This window comes from Fusarium keratoplasticum, chromosome 2 (genome assembly GCF_025433545.1).
Source record: "Fusarium keratoplasticum isolate Fu6.1 chromosome 2, whole genome shotgun sequence".
Taxonomy (NCBI): domain Eukaryota; kingdom Fungi; phylum Ascomycota; class Sordariomycetes; order Hypocreales; family Nectriaceae; genus Fusarium; species Fusarium keratoplasticum.
In genome coordinates, this window is record NC_070530.1 from 2,049,861 (window position 1) to 2,074,740 (window position 24,880).

Consider the following 24,880-nt stretch of genomic DNA (forward strand, 5'->3'; position numbering starts at 1 on the left):
AGATTGCCATGAGCCCGATACCGGGACGCCTTGACTGACTCGATCAGCTTCAGGAGAGACACGAACAAACGCCCACAACCCGATTCCCAACAAGTGTCGACAAGTCGTCGATATCAGTCTGGCTTGGTTAGCGGCCTCGTGGCTTCGCCCTACCCCAATCTCCCCACAAGCCAGCGTCCAACATATCCGTCATCACTGGATGTCCTGTCACCCTGTCCCAAGCCCGATGATCGTCGTCACGTTTAGGCTTACCTGCAGATTCGTGTGGCTGTCGTCGTATCACTCACCTTCCTCTCTCGGACACAGCGTCTCGTAGACCCTTACAACCCGTCAACCGTGCGAGGCTGACACTTGTTGGACGTCACTGTTGCGATCGGTAGATACCGGATTTCCAGCGGCAGCTGTGATCTTCTACCCCCGTCAAGGCGGGTCGATCAGGAACCATAGTATGCGTTGTGTTGCTGCAATGCCGACGTCCTTCGACTTGTTCAACAAAACCCTCAGCTGCCATGCCGGGCCATGATCTACAAGCACGCTAGACCAACCGCAGCTCTTCCACGGCCGTCTTGATCTGCTCCTTTCCAACCCGGCCCCAGTCCACACCCTTCAGCCTCTCGCCAGCCTCTTCCTCATCCCCAACGAGACCCCAGAGCCCATCCACCACCATGCTCTTGACTTTGGGCCAGGGATGATACAACAGTGCACCCAGCCGTTTCCTAGCCTCCTGCACGCCTGCCTCGGCACCCTCCTGGTCACCCATGGATGCAACGCCGCTGTAGACCCTGATGCACGCCTCGAGCTTGCGCACGTTGCCTGTCTTGTAGCCAGCCTTTTGCGTCTGCAGGCATAGACTGCGAAAATTAACGGTACTGCCCTGGAAGAGCTTCACATGGAATAGGAATGCAGTGATCTCGAGGGTCGGCACAATGACTCTGTCCTGCCCCTGTCGGGCCTTGAGATTCTGAAGCAGCGCCTGGCAGACGAGTTCGAGGTTCTCCTGACTGGCCTCACAGAAGTCGCAGAGTGCGGCTCGGCTAGCGATGACCAAATCCTCGTTGCCCGTATCGGCCGATGTAACGAACCCAGCCATGAGCTCAGTCATCCATGCGCTTGGGTCTGCCTCAGCTACATCATGAAGAAGGGGTCGAAGACGGTCTCCGACATGAAGGTTCAAGAGGTTCTGAAAGTAAGTCTTTGAAGAGAATGTGAGTTCGCGGAATCGCGTAGCATCACTAGAACGGCGTTAGTAGACTGATGGAGAGACCATCTCCCTTTATCAACATACCCTTCTTTGAGAACAAGTGCAATGGCGGCCTGCGCTTCTGGACGAACGCGGTCAAGCTTCTCTGCAGAAAGCCGAAGAGTGCTGAAGAAGAGGGACCGAACAGAATCCCCTGTCCATTCAACTACCCCGTCCAGGTTGGACCATAGAGCCCTAACTGCTTTCAGAGCTTGAACACGGACATGCGAACCAACATCTCCCCGGGCATTAGTAGTGTAATCATTGAGTCCCTCGGCGATCAGATCAAGGAAAACCATGGGCTTATCTCGCAGAACGCGGCTCTGTGTGAGGCTCTGCAGGATGGCAACCCTCGATTCGACCTCTGTGTCCCACTCCCAGCGCTCCAGTAGTGCCTTGGAGGCGACATCCTCGGATAGCTCGGCTAATGGCTGCGCAATGGTGAGGGCATGGAAGTAACCATTGCCATGCACTGTAGTACGGCTTGTAGGGCGGTGCTTAACCGTCTCAGCCCATTCGTCCAGGATCGCCTTGCGCTCTGTTGGGCCGCTGAATATCAGAAGAACAAGGGATGCAGCAGCGGCGGGTTCAACAGTTTCCTGCTCATTGCGGTTAAGCCAAGTTGGAATAATGGATCGTAGTGAGGAGGTGAGCCGCAGCACGTGCTCATCTGCGGCGCTGTCGAGCGAGTCGAGGGCAGAAACAAGGCTCAGATAACTGGACGAGTTATCGGGATGAAGAAGTTCTTGGCCAGGGCGGAGAGCTTCTTCCGACTTGATGCCCAGAAGTGCCACCTGAAGGATCGGCAGCGTCGAGACAACGAGACGACTGGCAGCTTCAGCAAGTAGTTCTGGTTTGCGATAAGCCGTCGACTGCAAGTCCTCCAACACGGTTGAAACTGTCGAGAGGATTTGATGAATCAGTGACGAGTCAAGATTTCCTGTGCCTGCAGCGGCCAAGGCGGGAAACTTGTCCAAGACTGCAGCAAAGCATAGCAAGAGACCATGACGCTCTTCAACCTGGCGAACTTGAAGGGTCTTGAGACGATCAGTGAGAAGCTGGATGGAGTCCCTGAAGCGAGCAAGGGGGTCATCGGACTTGGTATCAGATAGCTCAAAGGTTAGAACGCCGAACGCGGTGCCAGAAACACGTCTGGAAAGGGCATCAAGGTCACCGATTCCTCTCCATCCGAGCAGAGTATCAATGATAGCCTCGCCATACTGGTTTGACAGCCGGGTGGCATTCACGGCCACCTCCTCGACGGCCCTTGAGCGTCGTGCAACAGCGTGGTAATCAACAGTCTGGACGACCCAGATGCCCTGATCCACTGTATCTGGATGTCTTCCGATCAGCTCTTGCAAAGCTGCTGATGCACCGCGTCTGATATTTCCAGCAGGATCCAGAGAGGCAGTTACCACAAGCTCGGTTCCGAGGACCTGAAGAATTGAGCTTGTGGCAGGGTGCGCCTTGGCGGCAAAGACGGACTGTGTCGGGATTGCAAGGAGTTCATCAGTTGCGTATCGCCGGGCGAGTGCCCAGATGCCGAAGCATGCTGCGTCTCGCACGTTGGCGCCAATACTACCACCAGACATGCTCCTTTGCTCGAAAGATAGGCCCAGAAGAAGGGCATGGACAATGTCCGAGAGTTGTTCAGCTGGTGGGGATCGTCGGTAGAGTAGGTGAGAAAGTGTAAGCATAAGGCCATGCCATTCAAGGTTGTTGACGGCAGAGAGGTCTCTGACTGGCTTGCCTCCCGCTGGCCTGGTCCAGAGAACGTTTCGGTTAAGTGATTCAAGAACGGCTTCAACGACTTGAGAGGCCATCTCGGGGTCCAGCTTCAGGGTAATGATACTCAGAGACTTGCTCGCTGCGAATCTCACTGGTGTGTCATTGTCAGCTACGCAGTCGAGGAAATACCCAATTGCCGTCTCCGTGATCTCAGTGCTGGCCATGTCCTGGGGTGTCTGACGGAGCAGAAGCACGACAACGGATCGGATGACCTTGAGGATCATTTTCCTAGCCAGGGCAAAGGAAACAATTGTTTTCGAGAGCTCGTTCTCGCCGGTGGCTATAGCGTGAATAGCATAGAAGATGGACGACAAGTAGGGGTTCATGTCGGAAGTATCCGACGATGAGCGTAGCACTCCAGCAAGAAAAGACAAGATTCCGAGGTAAAAGTAAGTTGTCTGCGGAGACCGGTCCTTCTGCAGGCGTAGAGATGCCAGGGACCAGTTGACAAGGCTCTCCAGGACTCCGAGTTCCTGCATGTCGCGCCGTGTGGCCATTCTAACTAGGAGAGCCTTTGCAGCGTCTCTCTCCTTTCCTGGGGTACCAATGTACTTGATGGCCAGAGGGATCATCCGGACGGTAATGGCGGGAAGGTTGTCAGGCCAAACCATACCCGGGATTTCCGGTGCCGTGATATCTTGCAAGTCAACTGATGAGATGGTTGAAAGATCGAAGGGCGCCAGAAGAAGGTGGGAAAGCCACAGGAGAACAACATAGCGCTCCTCCCATGACCACTTGCCAAGGGAATCCTCGTCTGTCGAGGCCTGCTCCGACTCCTCGATGGCGAGGAGCAGCAGTTCAAGGTACTTGGCCTCGACATTGAGGAAGCGGACAATGACCTTTTCACCACGAATCTTGCAGAAAGTGTACAGGATCTTGCAGATTGCAAATTCTACAGATACCAGCAGCTTGGAGCGAGACGAGAGCGTCTTTCCACGGTGGCGTGTCTGCAGATGCTTGAGGAACGCCTCGGCGAGGAGGGGAATCCACTTGGGCAGATACGGATCCAGCAACTGGGGAAGTTCCTGGAAGGGGTCCAGAAGCTGTATAGAAGGGTCAGGCAGGTTTCAATCAGTGATAGAATAGTCTTACAGCTGAAGTCAGGCGGAATGTCTCCTTTGCGCGCACCCGCGAGCGGACTCGAGTGCCGCCGTGGCCATCCGGCTTCCAGAGAAAATGGGGCAGGGAGCGGTCAAAGTCGCTGAGAAGATCAGCCGAGATCTTCTGCAGCTTGATGTCAATGTCGGCTTCTGGCGCGTCCATTTTCGTCTCCACGCCGCAAAGGGACGAGTTTGTGTGTCCTCTGTGGTTGTGGGAGAGTGTGTAGCTCAGGATGTGTTCCTGACTGAGTTGGAGATTCCAGGCACCAAGGTAAATGTGATGCTGGAGAAGCGGGTCCAAGGCGTGATGATTGACAACTGTTCAGTAAACAATCCAGTTCAACGTTTTATTTCAACAAATCTGAATTGAATAGCACAAGTTTTGAGAAGCTTTGTTCCGTGTGAAATATTAATCATATTTAAGAATGCAATAAACCGCTGTTCATAAGGTTGTGGTTGATTGTACAGTGCATATAGAAACCAACACTGTAGCTACCCGGGACACTAGGTCTCTAACACTAGGCTTCCGAATTATCCTTCTTTAACATTGCCATCGGAACTGTCGCCTTGTGTGGTATCTCTTTGTTCTCGTGTTGGTAGCATTGTTAATCATAATGAAATCCTTTCATGACTTGACCTTCACATGAGAAGGATTCAGACTGCAAACATCCTTCCCAAATGTGAGTATCCTAAACGATTACATGTCAATGTATCCTGTACTTGCCTCCAAGAGGGCAATGGGCCTCTAGGGCCTCTGTAACCCAAGGCCAGTCACGCAGGTCTTCATGCAAAGCTCCTCATCGTACCTCATTCACATTAACAGTTGCGGTTGCACGTGACACCGTTGCAGGAGCGGTTAGTTGTGGGCCCGCACGTTGGACTGTAGTTTGTTTCTGGAAAGGCGGACAAGAACGTTAAATTCATCATTATCAAGGGTATCAAAAAACTCCCATGTCCCATATCCCATATCCCATATCCCATCCATCATAATACCAGTCATGAATCTCTCACTGGGCCACTCCAATAGCCGCCACGAGAACGTCCAAGGCGCTGCTGTGTGAAGGCCCTGTGGCATCGATGTATGGACCTGTCCAGGCGACACCCAGCTGGTTACGCTTATTCCGGTTGTTCTTCCATATCGAGTCTGCATTCTTAATGATCAACCTGCGATATAGGTCCTTTGGCGAGACCTTGTGAAGATAGTGGATGTTTCGAATGAAGATGCCCTTGAACTGTTGTCCATCTCGGCCACAGTGGCCGTCCTTGAGCTCACAGTCGTCCGTCTCGATGAGGATACCGTCGTCGTTGGTAAGTTCCTTGATGGCTGCGTATGCGATTCGGTGCGCCTTCTCAATTAGAGCCCCGTCACCAGTCGCTAGTGCAAGCTCGACGAGTCCACCGAGGATGACGCCCTGGTTGTAACTCCATGTCTGAAGGCCGTTGTTCTTGCAACCGTTCAGGCCATCATTAATAAGACCGTTCTTGTTGATCATGCCGCTGGCCTCGAACCATTTCCACTGCTTCTTGGCAATCTCCAGATAAGTGGTGTTGCCAGGGACTCGCCTCGCCAGAGAGGCGGCAACGGAAAGGTACAGCTCGTTGGCTATGGCGTTGACATATTTCCGGTCTTTGTTCCAGTAAATGCCACCGCCGCAGGGTGTACCCGCGCCCGTTCCCATATCATTAAAAAGGTCAATTGCCGCTTCTAGGAAGTCAGCATCGCCCGCGGCGTCGTGACACCGAATCCAAGCCAACGCCCACCAACCTGTTGTGTTTCATTAGTTTTATATCCCCTCAAACCGTCTAGTAGACTTACCTTCATCATCATAAAATTCATTGATGAAATCGTCAAAACCTCGCTTGCCCAGAAAGTCCCGCTTGGCCATGCAGCCCGAGTCGGAATCGATGCAGTATGTGGAGAAAACCAGCCCGTTGGTCATTGTTTTGAGAGTTTTCACCTGGGTTTTCTGGGCATTATTAAAGGTAGTCCTCATAATTCCTCCAAGGTTGAGCCGATTGGCCTCATCTAGCCTCAGCATCGTGAAATCGGCGAGTGTTGCCATGGCACTCCCGCTATTCCACCACGCGCCGTCCCAGATTCCGGTGGCAGCGTTGTACCAGTCGTCGTTTAGCCTCTGGATAGAGATGGAGGCCTTTTCAGTGTATGTATCAGCCTCTCGAGCTCCGAGATGGGTTGTGGATGAGGCAAGGAGACTTGCTCGGGCGACGAGCCCTCCCCAGGAAAAGCCGTGAAGCATCTTAGATAGACACAAGTGAAGGAAGCTGCTAATGGGCAGTGTTTGGGGACAAAGAATAGGGAGAAAGTGACCTTGATATACTCGGCCCAGGGCTCGATGGGTTAATCACAATGGTGACTGTTGAAAAGACAGGACAACCAAGGAGACTATATACAAGCCCAACTCTTGCCCGCCCAGCGAAGTGGATGTCTCCATGTTAAGACCCACGCCAAGTTCCCCATGACTTGCATTATTGAGCTGTCTGGCCGCCAACACAGAACCATGGAGATAGGAGCAAAGAGGGAGCACAACCTAAGCATCTCCAACAAGGGGTGGCGGATGTACCATGATGTCGGTGGAGCAGGTGGACTCTTTCGGAGCCGGGCGCGGAACGGTGATTGGAGAAGCGGCGGCTGATGGTGAAGATGTGACGCCGAGAAGCTGGTCGTTGACCTGTGATGGGGCGGCTGTGGTGTTTCAGAGAGAGATTGAGTTGTCATGCTAACACTCAAGAGGTGCCGAGAACCTGGGCATTGGCCGTGCTTGGCGAGGCCCGGTGTTAGTGAAGAAATGGATGCCCCTGGCGCTACAGTGAGAAGCTGCAGCTATTTTTGCCATGTGGACCCTCTACAACCCCTGTGATGCCCATGCTTCTCCATCCGGTCCCCTGTCCTCCCACGTAGAGCCTCAGGGCACAGGTTGATGCTCCTCCATCGCATCCATCTTGTCGGTGTTACCTTGCCGGGCGCTGTGCCACTCGTCGCCACGTGCTTTCAGCTTCTGCGCGAGCCGTTTGCTGAACCTGATACGCAGGTACATGATCAAGATCGAGGTGCTTTGCAACTCGACGGTTCCTTGCTCTGTTTCTTTAAGAACACGGGGACATTCTCCATGGTAGATCCTTTGGGTCGAGAGCCATGGAAGCAGGGCCCAAGATCTGTTCTTTCTTGTGCATACATTGAAACCTCCAGGCGATGCGTTGTCTCTCGGGGGGTAGGATCTCAGGTATCACGCCCGGAGCAAACCCATGCAGACCGAATTTTCAGACGTCATGCGCAGCGTGTGTGTGTGTGTGAACCATGTCGCATTGGCATCGCCTCTTCCTGTTGTTGCGCTGTCAATGGAATGGTCTTGGCTCGGAGCCGGGGTCTGGTGTTTCAAGCTTGAGCATCCTTATGCGCCATTCGCCCAAACCTCCGACGGCATCTCTTATCGTGACTGTGCTATAACCTTTGACATGCTTCGGAATCATCCCATCCTGCGTTTTCATTGCCAACTCAGATGTGAAAAGCCTCGTTGGTCAGCATGGCGGTGTTGGCGAAGTCAAGTTGCCTTGCTGATCGCATCACGTCAGACTCTTCGTGGCTGGACAGGCAGGCTTTCTTGTAGAATCTGCAATACTCTCTCTGTTAATGCTTATACCTTGACATTAGAAGAGTACAGCCCAGAAGGATGGAGGATTTGGAAAAGACGGTGTGATCAATCCTGAAGAGTCGAGTCTCCCGTTGAGGGCTTACTGAGTTAGCCATCAAGATGTGGAAACTAGACCTTCCTGTCCGGCACTTTGCTAGTACGGAAATGTAACTTGGCCGCCTCTTCATTGTAACTTCTTTCTGTATCTTGACATCTTGGCTTGAAGTTGCGGGAGGGCCATGGCGGTCACTCATAAACCTGAGACTCCAACATCAACCTTGTAGCTACGAATAGTATGGCGAGAAGCACGGTCTTTAGGGCTCGAATCGGCAAGAGGCCTTGGCCTAGGGAGGGTCATCCAAGCGCCCCGAGCAGCCCTGGGGATTTCCCTCGCTCAGACCCAAAGTGCTGCCACATTCAGCGCCAACCTGACGGGCGCTAGAAGCTAGAATGCCTTGACCCTGGCCAGACGATATCCCCGAACAAGTGCTCTGTGACATGGTCGAACAATGGAACTTTCTGCATAGTCTTGTGTAATTACACAGTCGTAGCAGTCCATGCCACGGAGGTCCCCGTGCCGATCTCCCAGCGGACCATCTTTCCGGAGGTACAAGCATCCAACGCATGGCATGGATCAGAGGACTTTGGGGAGGCAGATGGATCTTTCAAGGTCGCGCAGCTCGCTTGCAAGAGGGAGTCAGCGGGTGCCAGCTGTCACTGAGAGAATTTTGTACGTTTCGTGCTGAAGCCCAGCTGAGGTAGGTAGTCAAAGCTCCATCGTCTACCGTTCTCTACCTATAAGTGAATCACACTACAAAGAACCTACGAGCTTCTTTCAAGGGCGAGGCCCTCTCAACAGAAGCAAAGCACTGATCATGTATGTTCCGCATTTAGGACGGCAGCCAGCCGTGCAGGCGTTTAAATCGACCCACGCTCGAGCGTCCCTTCAGTTCCTGTCTTTTTCTCCGAAACAAACCAGGTGGAGCTAGCCCCGATAAAGATCTCTTCGACGGAGTACGGCATGTGTTGTGCAGGGAGGTACCCAGATATTGATGTTACTACGCTGGAGCTTGAGCACCTCAGCTGTTCCACTGAATCCGAGAGTCTCTCAAGATGGATAGGAGTCTATCCTCAGCAACCCTCATTTATCTTTTTAGGCTAGAGGAAACCTAAAGTAAAATAAAACAACCTCAAGCAGATACAATCTTAAACTCACCAAGATATAAAAATCTCTAACTCTTACCTACATTGAGATACAAGATCAAAGAGCAGGTAACCAGGTTGGTGTCACAGATCCACTCCATTCTGCGAATCCTCCACTCTTTATCCTCCATGACCAGCGCTCATTCTGCAGACAATCGACGATACTTGCAGAAACCGGGGCATTTTATGAGCCATCACATCTCAATCGTTCTTTCCTTTTATTTCCATATACCAACAATTTTCCATATCCCAATCCCTCGTCACCGACGACTTGGGTCATATGCTCCCATATCGCCATGATCATCACTCCATGACAATGCGGAACAGCTATGTTGTGTCGTGCAGGAGTGACGTGAGCGTGTTGGCCAAAGGAGGCTACACAAGGCTTCTTACACAAGGTTGTCTTAAAGGGCTGATTGGAAATAACAACTGCCAAGTGTTGCGATATCGGCTTTCAATGGACGGCCGGGGGCTATGTTGGCAGCGACGGGACCGTTTGATGATCATCTCATGCTGGAGGGCTCCTGTTTCTCGGATCAGTCGGAATGAGCGACTAGCGGGTGTAATCATGATTGAAGCTCACATCGTACTGATAAATCTTCTTGGAGAAGTCGAACTTGATTCTGTGATTGGTTCATTTCGATCTGTTCAGTGTCGAACTTGGCATTCCGAGTAGATCGAAGTAAACCGATGGCTGGGTGGGCTCGATATTGGTTCACTTAGACCTGTTCGGAAAGGCAAGCCAGAGCAAATCGAAGGGATTAGTTTCGGGCAACCTCTACTGCCGGAGTTGTTAGTGGAGCGAGAAGTGCTCATGATGGGTACTCACGTTGTGATTTGGCCATCTTGGTCTTAGAGATATGGGGGCGGGGGCTCCGGGATTGCTGGTTGAATATGCTCTGCTCTTTGTGCGGACATCGTTTATCTTTCCCTTGCCGAACGACGAATTTCGCCCTTGGAGAGTTTCGAGAGGACTGAGATTGTGTTGCTAGTGATGGAGACCGTGGGAAGCCCATCTAGCGCATCTTGAGGCCTCACTACTTGAAGAAAAGGAGAGTACACGTGTGTCGGAAATGGAGAGTGTTACCCTTCAATGATGCGTTAGAGGTGGTTGAGAGAAGAAGAGTTCGTAAGAGGACCTGCGGTGCTGAGTTAGGCAGTGCCATGTCTATCAACTCATGTCATGCAGAGGAGGAAGGACGGCCTTCTCGACCACCACGCCAGACGGTTTCTTCCACTGTCGATCACGCGGTATGTTATTGACTCTGCCTTGGGGCAACGCGTAGGGGAAAGACTGACCCGCGAAATAGGAGCCGCGTGCTACAACCAATGATGGACTACAAAGCCTAAGGAACTCTTGTTTGGATCGGACGCAACTCTGCTGTGTTCAATGACATAACCTATCCAAAGTTCTCGGGACGGAAGATGGAAGGAAACAGGGCGACATCCAACATGCCTTGATTGAACTCGGTCTCGAAATAGTGTCATGATTTTCTCTATATGTGAACCAATAAACGCCATGCGCAGCCAACCACAACTTCTCCGCTGGAGCACTATCCTCGCAGCTACTACTGCCTCCTCGACGGCCGAGCATTCTTGGCCCTCTTCCTCTCCTTCTCCTGTCTCGCCTTGCGAATGTCGTCGCGGCCCTTGAGCTCCTTCTTGCTGCCCATACCGTCGCGGAACCTTCCGATGCGCTTCTCCCTCGCCTCGTCGACCCGCTTCTTACGCACGCGGTAGTCGTCGCGGTGCTTGTCGGCCTCCTTAGGCGCCTTCTCCTGCTTGTGCTTGTACCGGGGACCCGAGGGGAGCTGGGCGACCGTGTTGCCGCCGGTGCGCTCGACCTCGCCGACGTGCGGGAGCTTGCCCATGCGGTTGGCGCGCTTCCATTTGTCGAAGCGGCCGCTCTGGAAGCTGGCCGCGATCTTGACGCCGCTCTCTCCGCGGATCATCTTGGCGCCCTTGGAGCCGTCATCGTCGTTCTCGCGTGACACGTACTTCTTGGACTTCTTGTCCCATCTCATCTTGGCCCGAGTTGGTGCTCCAAACGCCTTGGCGCTCTCGTCGTTGGTGAGGTCCATGGTCACGTCACGGGCTGCTTCAACGAAACTTGAGCCCTGACCGCCAGACTGGACACCGTATCCGCGCTCCTCGGCGGCGTTGAACGTCCGTGGCGTGTATGACATGAAGACCTCCGAGTCTCGCCAATCCGTCTGTCCCTTCTTGGAATTATTGTTGGAGACGGTCACCTCCAAATCGTCATCCGAATCCTCCTCATCGTCCTCCATATCAACCTCTTCCTCTTCCTCTTCGTCAGAGTCGACATCCATCTGTGCACCGGATGGTACATCATCCAGACCATCAAAGTCGTCCTCCTCGTCCTTCTTCTCCTCTCTCCTTCTAGGTGTAATCCTCTTGCGTAGCTGCTTCATAACCTCGGCAGCTTCCGTTGTTGACTTGTCTCGGTGGCCAACTTCGAAGATTGTCTCCTGGGGTCTGAAACCACTGATTCTCGCCAGCATATCGGCTCGCGCTTGTTCGGCTCCGTCCACATCCTCTCCAAAGAGAGGGTGGAGCTGCGTCCATCCCTGGGTTCCAACCAACTCCCTTGCTCGTTTAGCACTTTGGCTGGCAGCCGAGTTCCTTGTCTTCAGATACAACTTCTCTGCCTTTCCAGCGACACCCCGCAGTGCGGAAACATCTTCGTTCTCGTGGAGAACCTTGTTGAACCATTCCACGTGAGTCTCTACCGAGTCTCGCTTCAATGCTCCCACAACCACATCGTCAGCAAATGAAGGGCTTGTGTTCTCTTGACCAACGACCAGCTTCTTGCCCAGAAACAGTTGCAGATCCAACAGGTAGGGAGCATCGGTGTCTCTCACGAGACTATAGCTCCAACCTCGCTGACCCGCTCGGGCAGTTCGACCAACTCGATGAACAAAGACCTTGGGCTGAGGAGGGAAGTCAAAGTTGATGACGTTGGCAAGCACCGGGATATCAATACCACGCGCCGCAACATCAGTGACAACCAAGATGTTTGTCTTTCCTCGTCGGAAGTCTTCAACCTGCATACGTCTGGCAACTTGGTCGAGGGATCCGTAAACGTAGGAAACCGCAAAGCCTGCCTCAATGAGGAGATTTGCCAGATACTCGACGTGATGCTTAGTTGCTGTGAAGATGATTGTAGAGTGTTCTGTTGGCTTGCCGCTGCCACCCTCGGGTCCTCGTTTCCTCTTCTTGGACCCCTTTTCGGATTGCTGCTCCTTTGCGCCTTCTGGAAGTCCAACCGGCATCTTGATCACATCGTGAAGAATGTGCAATAGAGAGCCCTCCTTTTCAGCACCCTTGACGGAGAAGAAGGCGCTTTCAAGGTCAGGGGAAACCTTGGTCTCAGCATCTAGTCGCACAAGGCTGGGGTCCTGCAAGCCGGCGCGCGCAAATTCAACCAAAGATGCAGGCAGCGTCGCTGAGAACAGCAGACTTTGTCTCGAAGGGGGCAGGGCGTGGAGAATCTCGGTAAGCTGCGCAGCGAAACCCATCTCGAACAGGCGATCGGCTTCATCGAACACGACATATTGAATCGAAGAGAGGTCCAGTGACATCTCGACCTTCAGGTGAAGGAATCGACCAGGTGTAGCGATCACAATATCAGGATTGGCGGCCATGTACCCAAACTGCTCCTCCAGGCTGTCACCGCCGACCAGCAAAACACTTTTCAAGTCGGTTCCACGACCAAACTCCTTGACAACCTTCAAGGTCTGGATCGCAAGTTCTCGAGATGGTGAGAGAATAAGAGCTCGTGTTCCGAATCTGGCGCTGTGGGCGCGCAATCGCTCGATCATGGGTATCACAAAGGCGGCAGTCTTTCCAGAACCTGTCCTCGCCATGCCCACCAGGTCTTTCCTGTCCAGGATCAAGGGGATTGATTTTCGCTGAATCGGGGTTGGAACTGAGAATCCTTTTCGTGTAATGGCCTTTAGAAGATTGCTGTTGAGGCCTGGGAAAGATCAGTACATAACTTGCAGTTGACGCGCAAAACTCCTACCCATCGCCTGAAAGCCTCCACCCTTCTTCACCGTCCTTCCCTTGAGATTGGAAGCTTTTCGAAAGGAAGCCGCCTGCTGCAGAGCGATAAAGGCCTCGTCGCCGTCATCATTGCCAGGTTCGGGGCCGTTCAAGAGACCGTCAAAATCGAGATCGAGGCCAGCGTCGTTGCCGTTGGTACCATTGTCGCCGTCTCCGTCTCCGGGGTAGAGGGATCCGAGGATATCAACCTCGCCCTCCGAAGGGGTTGGTGAGGCTCCGCGGCGTGGCATGTTGACGCGCCTTAAAAAGCAATGTTGTAGAGGTTGTTCAAGTGTTAGCGGATGGTGAGAGCTTCAATGTCGACCAGCCAATATTTTTTTTTAGGTGTCTTATCTTATCTCGTGGGGTAAGTGGGTCCCTTCCCTCCGGCTTCGCCTGCCGCAACCAACACCCAAGCTGACCTACATTCCCATTCCCGTTGTTCTTTCCTTTCACTCTTTCAACCACAAATACTACATCGCATCAGACATCTCAGTATCAAAATGGCCGGCAAAGACTCAAAAGAAGACAAGGATGCGCTTGATGCCCTCGAGGCTGAGGCCAAGGAGTTTGACAAGGTTCGTTGCGAGAGGCGCATCGACATCATGACCACCGCTAATCCAGCTACAGGATGCAGAGATAGACCGAATTTTGAAGGCGTTTCGACTCGACGCGTAAGTGCTGGCCTGACGCATGGCCATCGATATACAATTAAGCTGATCATTACATAGCTATGCTGTATTAGATCTCCAGCCTGGTGTCCCCGACTCAGATATCAAAATCTGTTACCGCAAGAAGTCGCTACTCATCCATCCCGACAAGACAAAGAACCCATTAGCGCCCGACGCCTTCGACCGACTCAAGAAGGCACAGACAGAGCTCATGGATGAGAAGCATCGCGCACGGCTAGACGAGGCTATCGCGGACGCGCGCATGCTCCTCATTCGCGAGAACAAGTGGACGGTGGACAGCGAGGAGCTCAAGACGGACGAGTTCCGTCGCATGTGGCGCGACAAGTCGCGCGAGGTGCTCATCGACAACGAGCACCGGCGCCGCCGGCAGATGAAGGCCCAGCTGCAGGAGGAGGGCCGCGAACAGCGCCGCGCCGACGCCGAGGTGGAGGACCGCAAGCGGAAGCGCCAGCACGAGCAGGACTGGGAGGCCACCCGGGATGAGCGGATCAGCAGCTGGCGACAATTTCAGAAGGGGCAATCTGGGGGCGAAAAGAAGAAGAAGAAGAAGCTCAAGCCTATCGGCTGAGGGTGATGAAAGGGGTTTTGCAATGGAGTTTTACGCGGACAACTATGCGATGGATGCCTGGTATGTGAGTTAAATGATGATATACAACGGTTTGGACTCTAATCAAGTCAGACAAGATCCGCCAACAGGCCATGCTCCTCGTCCCACTCAAAGAGGTTTGTTACGGTCTCCAAGGTGAGTATGAAGCTGTCAACGTGATGTCTCGGCCTCTACATATGGTGGAATGACATGTCCATGTTCGCGTAGCACTCACTCAAAGCAATCAGAGGACCACAGTCTTGTCCTTCAGTCATGCGACTACAATTTCATGAGGGGAGTGGCCTCCGATGGAGCTTTGAGCCCCCTCTTTCTATACTACAGGATTGGTATACAACAGATCTGGCAGATCTACATAGACGAGTCGTCGGGTTTTGTCGTGACCTCCGCCGACGCCATACACAAATAATATCAACCTTTTTAACACCAGCAAATGCGCTCCCCATCTAGTATGTCGTGGTCTTCCAATTCATATGATACAGGCCATTCATTACTTCGAACTGCTGCCATCCGACTTCTTGTTCGGGTCCTCCTTTTTCTCACCCTCGGTGCCCTTGCCAAGTTCCTCTTGGTGCGCCGGGTTGTTGGTCAGCGTGTGCCACATCGACTTGAGGAAGCCCTCATTCTTGTGCGAGTCGGGGTTGTTGGGGTCAACACTTGGGCATGGTTAGCAGGTCGACGACGGCTTCCCTGCAGCGGGGACACTCACCTTGCAGAAGAGCCGACGTTCATCACACGCTTGGCCGTCTTATCTCCCATCTCGTCTGCGAGCATTTCAACAATCGTTCGCTGGTTGGCGCTCAAGTACTTGGGCATGGTGACTCGGTATTCGACCTTGAGGTCGCCACTGCCACCACGTCGAGAACCAAGACGCTTCATGCCCATGCCGGTCAGGGTCATCTTGTCACCGGTGTTGGTACCAGTAGAGACCTTGACATTGACTGAGCCATCCAGCGTCGGGATCTCTACTTGACCACCTAGCAGAGCGGTTGTGAGAGGGATGTTGGCGGTATAAAGAATATTCGATCCTTCTCGACGGAACTTGGGGTCCTTGGCGACACGCACAAAGACATATAGGTCTCCCTTCTGGGCGCGAACATTGGGGTCGGCGGTTCGGCCGGTAGCGGGAGCGTCGCCGGCTCCGTCAACGCGGAGTCGCATGCCGTCCTCAATTCCAGCTGGAATATCCACGGTAATCGTCTTCTTCTCCCTCACCACACCATTTCCTGAACATGTTCGGCATTCGGAGCCTCTGGGGATGGTCGAGCCGGTGCCTTCGCAGGTTCCGCAGGTAGAGGCCATCTGGAAACCTCCCTGCATAAAGTGAACACGGGTTCCTGTTCCGTTGCAAGCCTTGCAAGCACCTCGCGAGGCGCCGGGCTTCATGCCGCTGCCTGTACATGTTCCGCATGTGCTGAGCGGTGTGAGGGAGATGGTCTTGCTCGTGCCCTTGGCGGCCTCCATAAAGGTGATGCTGGCTTGGACTTCGATATTTTCGCCGACCAGGATCTCTTGTTGATAAGCTTGCTGTCGTCCACGGCGGCCGAATCCTTGTTGTCCAGTAAATGCCGAAAAGATATCCTCAAAGTTGACCCCACCACCGAACCCTCCCTGTGCTCCAAAACCACCAAATCCTCCTTGTCCACCGAAGCCGCCGAAACCAGAGAAGCCTCCAGCACCACCGAAGGGATCGCCTCCGGGAGCCCCTCCTGCGTTGGGGTCGAAGCCGGCGGCACCGAATTGATCATATTGCTCACGCTTCTTGGGATCGGAGAGGATTTCGTAAGAGGATTGGATCTCGGCGAACTTGTCCTTCGCGGTGGGGTCCTTATTCGTATCAGGGTGATATTTCTTTGCTAGGCCATAGTATGCCTTTTTAATCTCGGCGGCGGATGCGCTTTTGCTGACTCCGAGGGCCTGGTAGGGGTCCTTTTGCTGGACCGAGTTTGTGGCGTGGAACAACTATTTACACAAGATCAGAAATGCCGGGCTGATCCATTGACAAGAATTACTCACCCGCTTGGTCGAGGGGACTCGGGTATCTCTCTTGAAGGATGACCGGTCCCGGGAACCGATGCGCAATGCCGCGGTATGCAACTGTGCGCCTTTGCTTAAGCACTGGATCTTGGAGGTGCAGAGATGGCTTTGCGCCAGGGCAGCGCGCGCGGGAGCCGCGGCCTTTGACAGAAGGCAGGGATTCATCTTGTACCACAGTGATTCATCTGCCCCAAAAACGAAGAAAATATCGAGGAGCAGAAATAAGAAAAGGGGGAAACGTTACAAGGCAAACTAGTACCTAGGAATAGCTTCGCCGTGCTTCCTCAAAAATCTTTGAAGTTCGAGGCTTCTCCCAACCGGGCTTGAGCCGAGCTTTTGGTGCCTCAGACATCCACCAAACTTCGTCATAGGGCCGACGCCGGATCACCTGCTTTGTAAGGTCGGCTAGTTATTGGCTGAGAGGCGATTGAATTCAGGAACAGGCGAAATGCCGATGCAAAGCCGATGGGGGATGTTCAACTTTCGCATCAATAAATACTAGAGGAGGCGAGGTAGAAATATTGCAGGCAAAAACACTATTTGCGCTGCTTGATCTATCTCCAAGTGCAGTCATTATACAACTGACGATCTTCCAGCGGGTGACGATATCGGCCATGCTGAACAATCAAGAAAACTTATGCCGAAACTACCCCGAGGTATTCACACCGTCACAAGCCGAGCGGCTCTTGGTAGAGGTGTCTCAATATTCAGTGGAATTGATTCACATCTGAGTAAACGGATCTACTATTTACGAACCAACATTTTTGCTTGGCTCATGTTCTCTATTATACCACGTAAGAACAGGTTTGAAACATGATTTAAGTGCAAGGCGCCGGCCCCGATGCTGGGGCCACCGACCAGCGCTGGGACCAGCTGTAGCCAGCGATCAAAGCTCTCTACTTTAAGGTCGTCTTCAAGAAGTGGCCTACAGAATGACCTCTACAAGTTGATCAAGGTCCTCGGTGAACATCTATTTGTCTAGTTCCAAAGCAAGATGGCACGCATTAGACCCGGTATTTGTTGGTGTGTGCGGTCGTCAGGCGCAACCGGTCAGCTCAGGGATCTGGGCGCCTCGGACACTAAGCGCCCACAACACCGTTTTGCTCTCGAAAACACAATCACCTTGTGCACTTTCTCTGTGAGCGAATACGTATGAGAGACTCAGGGGGGAAAGACAGTAGCATGTATGCATAAAAAAAACAACTCTGTTCCAGCTCGTCATGGTATCTGATGTAATTCGAAACCCCCAATACCCATCTATAACCTGTGCATGCGACCAATGCAAACGTGCCTGTCTGCCTATGCAGCTTTGCGTAAAAAATCAAAAGTCGTCCCGAAGCGACTGCGCTTGGTGATGCCATGGTCCAACGCCTAAAAACTCCGTTCCAATGTGCCCGTCCCTTGCTTGTAAAAGCCTTGCATGCAAAAATACCTTATTTCGTCGTCGCCGTCGGGGCCGAGTACGGCTTCGAGATGCGGGTGGTGTCGTGACGAATCTTGTAAATAAAGTCGACGATCACGTCGTTCTCTTGCACACCCATTCCGTTAAAATGCTTGCGCACGGCCAGAGCAAGCTTGTCCTTGCTCTGGCGACGAGCTTGCTGGCGTCGAACCATGGTTGGGGAATGGAGGCCAATTCCGTTCGGTTGCGAGAGAATCCATTGACGGTAGGGGTTCGAGAAGGAGCTCGGGGTGTTCAGGCGATGCTCGCGACGGTAAGCATGGAGGATGTCTCGCTCGAAAGTGGTCCATTGTAGCTGTAAGAAAAGAAAACGAGTCAGTTCCATGATAATCAATAGACAAGAGGGGAGCCAGCTGTGAGGGCTCAGGGAGGGGCTCCATGAGACAGCTGGAGAGGATCGTGGTGCGAGGACGGAGAGGGGTGACCAACACTAGGAGGAGAAGGCTCAGCAGCAGGCTGAGGAGGAGGAATGGCAGCAGCGTTTGTAACTTCGCGCAGATGAGAGTGATTCTGCTGGCTGGCGCCCCGGCGCATCTTGGTCGAAGAGTGACCGTTGCCGCCCTTTTCCTTGGAATTGGGGCCTTCGGCCTTGGAGTCGTCGTGGTTTCGCGAGGATTTTGCTGGAGGCATGATGAAGGCTAGCTGCGCTGATGTGTGCGTAAATGTGTAGAACTCGTGCTAGACAGCAGGCAAATAGATCGCAGAGAGCAGACGGTCACATAGCAGTACAGCTTCGATCGACGGTTTGTGGGAGGAGAAGGAGGAGGAGAAGTGGCCGGCGTCGGGGGGCGTGACCGTGAGCGAGGGCGTGGGTATGGGCAATTTTCGGGGATCTGGGGCGCGTGCTGGATTGATCGCCTACCGCCCACCGCCCGCACCAAGCTCCGACGTCACAGCATCTGGAAGAGAAAATCTCACCAGCCAGAGGCCAGAGTCAAGAGCATGAGTGGGGCCACTTCGCTCCCACGCTCCCTCGTGCCATCTTCCCCTTCGTCCATAATTCACCCAGGAGACCAGAAACGGTTAAAGGGACAGAAGGAATTTGGGGTCCAGAAGCGAAAAAAGAAGGGTCCGGCCCGGTGGTTCAACCGTCGGACAAGCCCGTGGAAGCTGCCAAAAGAGCGCTTCTCTTTGCTTTCTGGCGCAGATCGCCCCTATTCCGGCCTTTGTCGACAGTGAAAGCCATTCTGCAGGGCTAGATGAAAGAATCTTGCATCCATCTAGTCTTGGGGAGGCGTGGAAAGGGGGACGGTTCCTTTTCTCGTTCTTATTAGGAGGCGTCAAGAATCGAACGGGCGATGTCGAAAAATAAGTAGGTAGATGGAGAAACCGTCCTCGTCATGTGGCCGCCCAGGCGGGAATACGGAGCGACGGCGTCTGTACTGCCGCTGCCAGGGACTGAGTGCACCATCTGTTCCCAGCCACTTCCATCACCTGAACCGCTTTTCTTTCTGCCCCTCATGAACAATGTCGAAGTGAGGCATTCTTGAATATCTGTTCAAGAATTCGATACATGCTGCTCCATGAGATGAGGCATGAGATTGTGAGCCAAGAATTTCATCTCGTATTCGCCATGCGCTCTGGATCTGTAGAGGCTCGTGAGGTGCAAAGACGTTGGTTCATCGCCGTCTGTTCATGCTCTCCAAGGCAAGCTACCGTGGTCACTTGTTTTCCAGGGTCCAGGGACTTTGCGTCCGAGATGCAGGAGAGGCAGCAAAGCTCGGAGCTTTCGGAGCGTGAGGACTCGAAATTCCGGCATGGAATCAAAAAAGAGGGCGCTGATGAATAAGCACTCTTCATCAACGCATGGATATGGGTGTCTCTAACTCCATCACGAGACCTCCATGTGACTGACAACACGCTCCAAGTTTCATCCCATCATGGCCTCCCACGCTCTGGTGGATCTCCTCCAGCAATAACCCCCACGATCCCCACGCTGCAAAGCTTCATTGCCGTGTGGGTCGGGAGGCCGAGGCCAAGGAATCGCTGTGTGATATCTCCGATCCATCTTTTGTTAACTCGTTCGCAAAGCGCGGCCTTGAGCTTTTCCCACGCCTCGTCATCTTAGCCTCCTCTCGATCGCCGCCAATCTCAGCTGCGCCCAGCACTTGGATGAAGATCCAGGGCCCAATTCTCCACTACTGATCCGACGGGACGGGGCGCCCCAAAGCGCATTTCCTTTTCGTCGACCTGCATCTTGTCCAAACCATGTGGCTTTGGAGAATTGCTTCTTCAAGGCCATGCTTCGGCAAATCATGAACCGTAGCACGCCGTTGATTACTTTGCCGGCGTCTGAGACTCGAGTTCGTCCTTCACTGGCCTCTCTCCGGTAACGCCCTAATCCTCCAGTGCCGCATTTCCACCCGATGGTTGGGTCACCAACCTTGCCTAAAACACCTTACTATCCGGGCCACCGAGGAGTCTGGTCAAGCCTCTGCATGCTGGGATACAGACACACTACTGCAACTCGCTCGATGCATAGATGGCCGCCGGCCCATCAGTCGACATTCGGCACATTGCGAGGCCATCTCCTGCGCCGATTGGGCAACGGCTCACAAGTGTCCTCGTAATCTCAACTCGACGATGAGGCTTTCTCCAACCTCATCTCGATGTAGGTACAAGTCAATCGGTGGACCACTGCTGACGGAGATTTTAGCATGCCACCGGTTCATGCAGGGATAACATCGTCCCTCGTCAACGAACAATGTGGCGATCCCTCCACTCGAAACATGTCCAACGTCCAAGTGGGAAATTCGTCACGGGGGTCATGGCACCATGTGCTTTGCCGCGGGCAGACACGCAACGTGCATGCGAAGGAGGCGGCAGCGAGTGACTGATTGCCATCTTCCCCAGACCCCAGACCCCAGAATCCAGGCCTTGGGTTCATTACGTCGGTATAACTATTTCGATGAGCCGACAAAATCTCAGTCTGTATGTATATGATATCAGGGGTCCAATCAATCTCCAGCAGATAAGGATCAGTCGAAAGGGGTGCTGCGACCCAACTGCTAGCCCAGGAGGTAACAAATCAGGGTTCTTCGGATTATAATGGTCCTGAGTGCCTAAGAAATAGCTGCAGACGCGAGAGACGCAGCGTTCAACAGGGCTGTCTGGGTACATCGCAATTCAGCATTCCCAGCCAAACGTGCCGGCCGCTGTGGAGAAGCGAGAATCTGGGGGGGGCCACTCTAGCAGGCGACCTGCTGGCGCTAAGGCGATGAAAGGGCAGCGAGCTCTCAAATCCCACCATCTCTGCATCCACTCATGCCTGGTTTCTCTGGGCCTTCGATGGAACCGCTGGGTCAGCGGTTTAATGGGCTGTCTCGAAACAAGACTAGCAGCAAATGAGATTGATTGGGCTGGCCTGACTATGTTAGTTAGTGCAGCCATAATGGTTACCGAACAACAGGTCGACCGATCTCGGTCTCGACGGGCAGACTCCGGCAGCCTGTCATCTAACTTGGTTGACAAGTTGGTGTTCCAGCTCTCTGGTTGCCAGCCGGACCATCAGATCATCGTGGAGGTCAGTCCTGTGCCCCATGTCAGTTGGAACTCTCTATTCGCAGGGTCCAGGGGAACATGCTCGTCAGAAGTGCCAATCCCTTGCAGTCTCCTCCTCGTTAACCATGCCGCTGGGCCTTGGCAAACCGCGTGAGCGTTGGGCGTTGGAGAAAATGGCGCACCCTGGCCGCCCAAGCATCAGCCAGCACCCCACTAACTCAGCCGCCTGGAGCCTTGGCTGTCGTGGTGGTTGCTCCAGTTCCAACTCGATGGACGACAGCCTCATTCTCTCGAATCCCTCTCGTAACAGAAAGCTCGAGGGCCATATCAGAGGCTGACGGCACGCTTGGGTCCAATTAGTGACTGCCCAGTTGCCAATCGCGGATTCGTTCGTCCAAGATCTCGATATTGGCTTGGCTTCATTGTGTGCTGCGCTGACGTCTATTGAGATCCCTAGGAGCACAATGACAGGTCCTCAGCAAGTGCGTCCAACTTTGAACAATCCGAAGTAAGCCGGGCCAGGATGTGCCATCGCAAGATTTTCTCGAAGAGCACGGCGGTTCCGATGTCGTTCACCGCAAGCCACTTCAGCTTGGATGGGGCATTGTTTCCAGCCTTGCTCGGCGAAGCATTGCCAGACGCCCTTTCTGAGTCTTGGTGCAGATCAGCGATCGACAAACCCACACCGATGACCGAGGGGACGCTGGGAGGCATGGCATGCTACCACACCTGGTTCATAAATGCAGGGCCTTGACCTGGGGTTGCGGTGCCGACATATGGATCACGCATTTGCAGGATACCTAATGGCTGCAACCAGCCATATTCTGTTCTGTTGAGCGCAAAGACCTCGAGGTACGGTGGCGGCTCGCTGTCATGGAGCATCATCACGCATGGCGAGCCGCTCATGTGGTGGATGTCTCAGTCCCCCAGTACCGGTACCGGCGTGCCCATGGCGGTGGTCATTTACAGTTGCTTTGATAGATCCATGTTTGGTTTGCTTGCTTTGTCCAGGGCTCTCTTCGGGCACTTTGGCACACGACCAAGCGCCAGATTGCCGATGAACCCGGTTCATGCCAAATGGCATTTCAAGGGGCTATGAACGCCTTAACTCAGTCCCGAACGTATTAGTAGATGCGTCCGTCCGTCTCCGTGGAGGCGCCGGCGTCATCAACAATCCCAGGAGTCCGTATGTGGTCCGTCCGTATGCCGTGTCTCCACCCCGAGGACCCGGGAGGAGGGTACAGATGGGCACGCCACTGCTCATGCCACGGACAACGAGCTGCTGATGCTGATGAAAAGCCAGCAGCCAGCCTAGAGCGGGCCGCTGACTAGCAGCCCATCACGCAAGGGCCGGTGCTGTGCGGCGACGTGACAGCGCCAGGTCGAAGTGGCCCGTGAGCGAGGGAACGAACATTAGCCCCATCGTAGCCTGACCAGCCGGTCAAGAAGAAGCTCGAGGCGTCATCCATCAACAACGGTTGCCCGCGACGGCGGGAGCGAGCACAGACTGGTCTGCTTGTAGACGACCCATCCTGTAGTGTCGTGTATATCAAGGACAAGGCGCATCGAGCTGAAAGATGGCAGGCAGCACCAACGACCAGGACGGTCAACACCACCACAGCCCACATCGCGAGGAACCAACAGTTGGCTGACCCCCATGCGAATGTCTCAGAGTGAACATACCAACTGCCATCAGCCACCAACAGGACCATGAGCATTACGGATCAAGTACATACTCTTGGGCGCAGCGCAGCTTCAGGGCTCCATGGTGCGGTGCGGTGCCTTGAGGAAGAACCCGGCATCGGGTTTCCCTGCTGGTCTCCATGCAGCAACATGGAACCGTCGACCGTGGGAGGTCCAGGCGTCGAGCCATGAGTGCACAACCAAATCGTCAGGGAAGGATCATGGATGCCCGGCCACGGCGAGCAAAAGAGTCTTTGACAAAGCGCTACACCCCTGCCGGCGTCCCCTCCCCGGTCATGGGTCCGCAGCCCCCCCGGCCGACTACCGAGTCTGGACGGCCCTTTTCTGTTCAGCTTTGTCGTACTCGAGATGTTGCTCTGTCCACAGATGCCAATGTCGAGGCTGCCTGCTGCGGGAGCATGGGCCAAATCGTTAAGATCAAGGCGACGATGATCGGAGGCCGGGCGGACATCCAGGCCAGGGCGTGAACGAGGCGACGCTAGTCGCGAGCGGAGACGGAATGGAGGGTTGATGGTTGGAGGTGGTAGCCAGCGAGAGGCGTGAGCGAGCGTGCGCGCGCAAGACGAAGCACATTGTCGGAGCAAAAGGAGTTAGGGTGGAGAGGCGAAGGTGGAGCAATGGAGAGGCGAGGGTGGAGGAGCAAGTGGAGGGCAGACGGGCGCTTTACCAGGAGGGCAAGGCCTTGGTACGAAAAGGGCAGAGGCTTGTCGATTGTCGAGGCTCGGATTGGACATTGGGACCCTTGGGTGTGGATTGGGGGTGATGGTGATGGTGATGGGTTTAAAGGTTGGACGGTTGGTGAGACTCTGTCGTCCAAGGGGTCTGGCTCTGCCATAAAGAACCTCTTGAACCCCCCACCCTACCCGCGTCCACGCGTTTCCGCTTGCTGCCACTTCCCCAGAGCAACTTCTTGATCCATCCCACCTTTTTTTCGAAGCCTCGGAGAGTCTGTGTTGCTTCTTTTGGTTTCTGGGCGGCTCTTGTTGTTGCATTTGCTGCGTGTGCCTGAGCTATTATTATTTGGGGGACGGCCCGTTTCATTTTACGCAGCCGTGGTTCCTGATTATCTCAGCCATCATTATCTCATCTCATCTCATCTCGGCCAAAGACGCCTTCGGTCCTCGCTCGCTCGCCTCCTCATCTCACCTGTCACGTCCTGCCGCCCTTCGATCTTCGAGTCCTTACACTTTCATGTGAACCATCACATCTCATCAGCCATCCATCTTTGCATCTGCCTCAGCCTCGACTTGTTCAGTGTTGCATCTCCTGCACATCATCGCATACATACATCCAAGGTAACTATTCGTGTGCTTTCATATCTTGTATCACCTCGGCCTCTGTCGCATTTCACATCTGTCCCTCTTCTCTTCCTTCGGTCATCTCCCGACTCCACATGAACGGCCGTATCCGTCCGCCGTCCATTGCATGCGCAGCGCCAATGCAGCTTGCCGTTGCCTGGACATTCATCAACAACGGGCTGTTATACACTCCCCGTCAACGTCGAGCACCTTCAACCGTCGCGCTGGATATATCTCTGTGTCTCTGCACCCGCCCGAGTCCCTGCTGTGTATCGTTCGACCCTGCTTGCTTGCCTGCCGGCCGGACAAGGGTATTTTTTTTCCCTCCCAGGGTTCTCCTCTCCACTACGTCTCGTGGAGTCTCCGCATTCTAGCCGACTGTTACACCCAAATCTTGGACTTTTCCATAGCCCAGGCAGGACTGCAAAGACAGCCGAAGCTTCACTCGCGCCTCGACAACGCCTCTCCCAGCAGCCTCCGTACGTCACAAGCTGAAGACGCAGGCAAGACGGCGAATCACGGCGTCCATGACTAAA

The 24,880-nt window shown here is 53.9% G+C and overlaps 6 protein-coding genes across 6 annotated transcripts; 1 reads left to right on the forward strand and 5 right to left on the reverse strand.

Annotated features, from left to right (window-relative positions):
* Nucleotides 1–535: 535 nt before the first annotated feature.
* NCS57_00255700 (TFCD-C domain-containing protein) lies at nucleotides 536–4,291 on the reverse strand (the record flags this gene model as incomplete). The annotated part of the gene is made up of 3 exons (XM_053052586.1): nucleotides 536–1,232; nucleotides 1,286–4,071; nucleotides 4,121–4,291. 3 exons carry the CDS (start codon nucleotides 4,289–4,291, stop codon nucleotides 536–538), a joined length of 3,654 nt encoding a protein of 1,217 aa, XP_052917832.1.
* An 844-nt stretch (nucleotides 4,292–5,135) lies between these two features.
* Nucleotides 5,136–6,386, reverse strand: NCS57_00255800 (uncharacterized protein; the record flags this gene model as incomplete). The annotated part of the gene is made up of 2 exons (XM_053052587.1): nucleotides 5,136–5,893; nucleotides 5,945–6,386. 2 exons carry the CDS (start codon nucleotides 6,384–6,386, stop codon nucleotides 5,136–5,138), a joined length of 1,200 nt encoding a protein of 399 aa, XP_052917833.1.
* A 4,163-nt stretch (nucleotides 6,387–10,549) lies between these two features.
* Nucleotides 10,550–13,297, reverse strand: NCS57_00255900 (ATP-dependent RNA helicase DBP10; the record flags this gene model as incomplete). The annotated part of the gene is made up of 2 exons (XM_053052588.1): nucleotides 10,550–12,978; nucleotides 13,027–13,297. 2 exons carry the CDS (start codon nucleotides 13,295–13,297, stop codon nucleotides 10,550–10,552), a joined length of 2,700 nt encoding a protein of 899 aa, XP_052917834.1.
* Nucleotides 13,298–13,477: 180 nt separating this feature from the next.
* NCS57_00256000 (J domain-containing protein) lies at nucleotides 13,478–14,306 on the forward strand (the record flags this gene model as incomplete). Its single annotated transcript, XM_053052589.1, has 3 exons — nucleotides 13,478–13,624; nucleotides 13,677–13,720; nucleotides 13,778–14,306. The coding sequence occupies exons 1-3, from the start codon at nucleotides 13,550–13,552 to the stop codon at nucleotides 14,304–14,306; spliced, it is 648 nt and encodes a 215-aa protein (XP_052917835.1). The 5' UTR covers nucleotides 13,478–13,549.
* A 526-nt stretch (nucleotides 14,307–14,832) lies between these two features.
* Nucleotides 14,833–16,544, reverse strand: NCS57_00256100 (uncharacterized protein; the record flags this gene model as incomplete). Its single annotated transcript, XM_053052590.1, has 3 exons — nucleotides 14,833–14,998; nucleotides 15,052–16,304; nucleotides 16,359–16,544. The coding sequence occupies 3 exons, from the start codon at nucleotides 16,542–16,544 to the stop codon at nucleotides 14,833–14,835; spliced, it is 1,605 nt and encodes a 534-aa protein (XP_052917836.1).
* Nucleotides 16,545–17,812: 1,268 nt separating this feature from the next.
* NCS57_00256200 (SAP30-Sin3-bdg domain-containing protein) lies at nucleotides 17,813–18,471 on the reverse strand (the record flags this gene model as incomplete). The annotated part of the gene is made up of 2 exons (XM_053052591.1): nucleotides 17,813–18,136; nucleotides 18,271–18,471. The coding sequence occupies 2 exons, from the start codon at nucleotides 18,469–18,471 to the stop codon at nucleotides 17,813–17,815; spliced, it is 525 nt and encodes a 174-aa protein (XP_052917837.1).
* Between the last annotated feature and the right edge of the window lie 6,409 nt (nucleotides 18,472–24,880).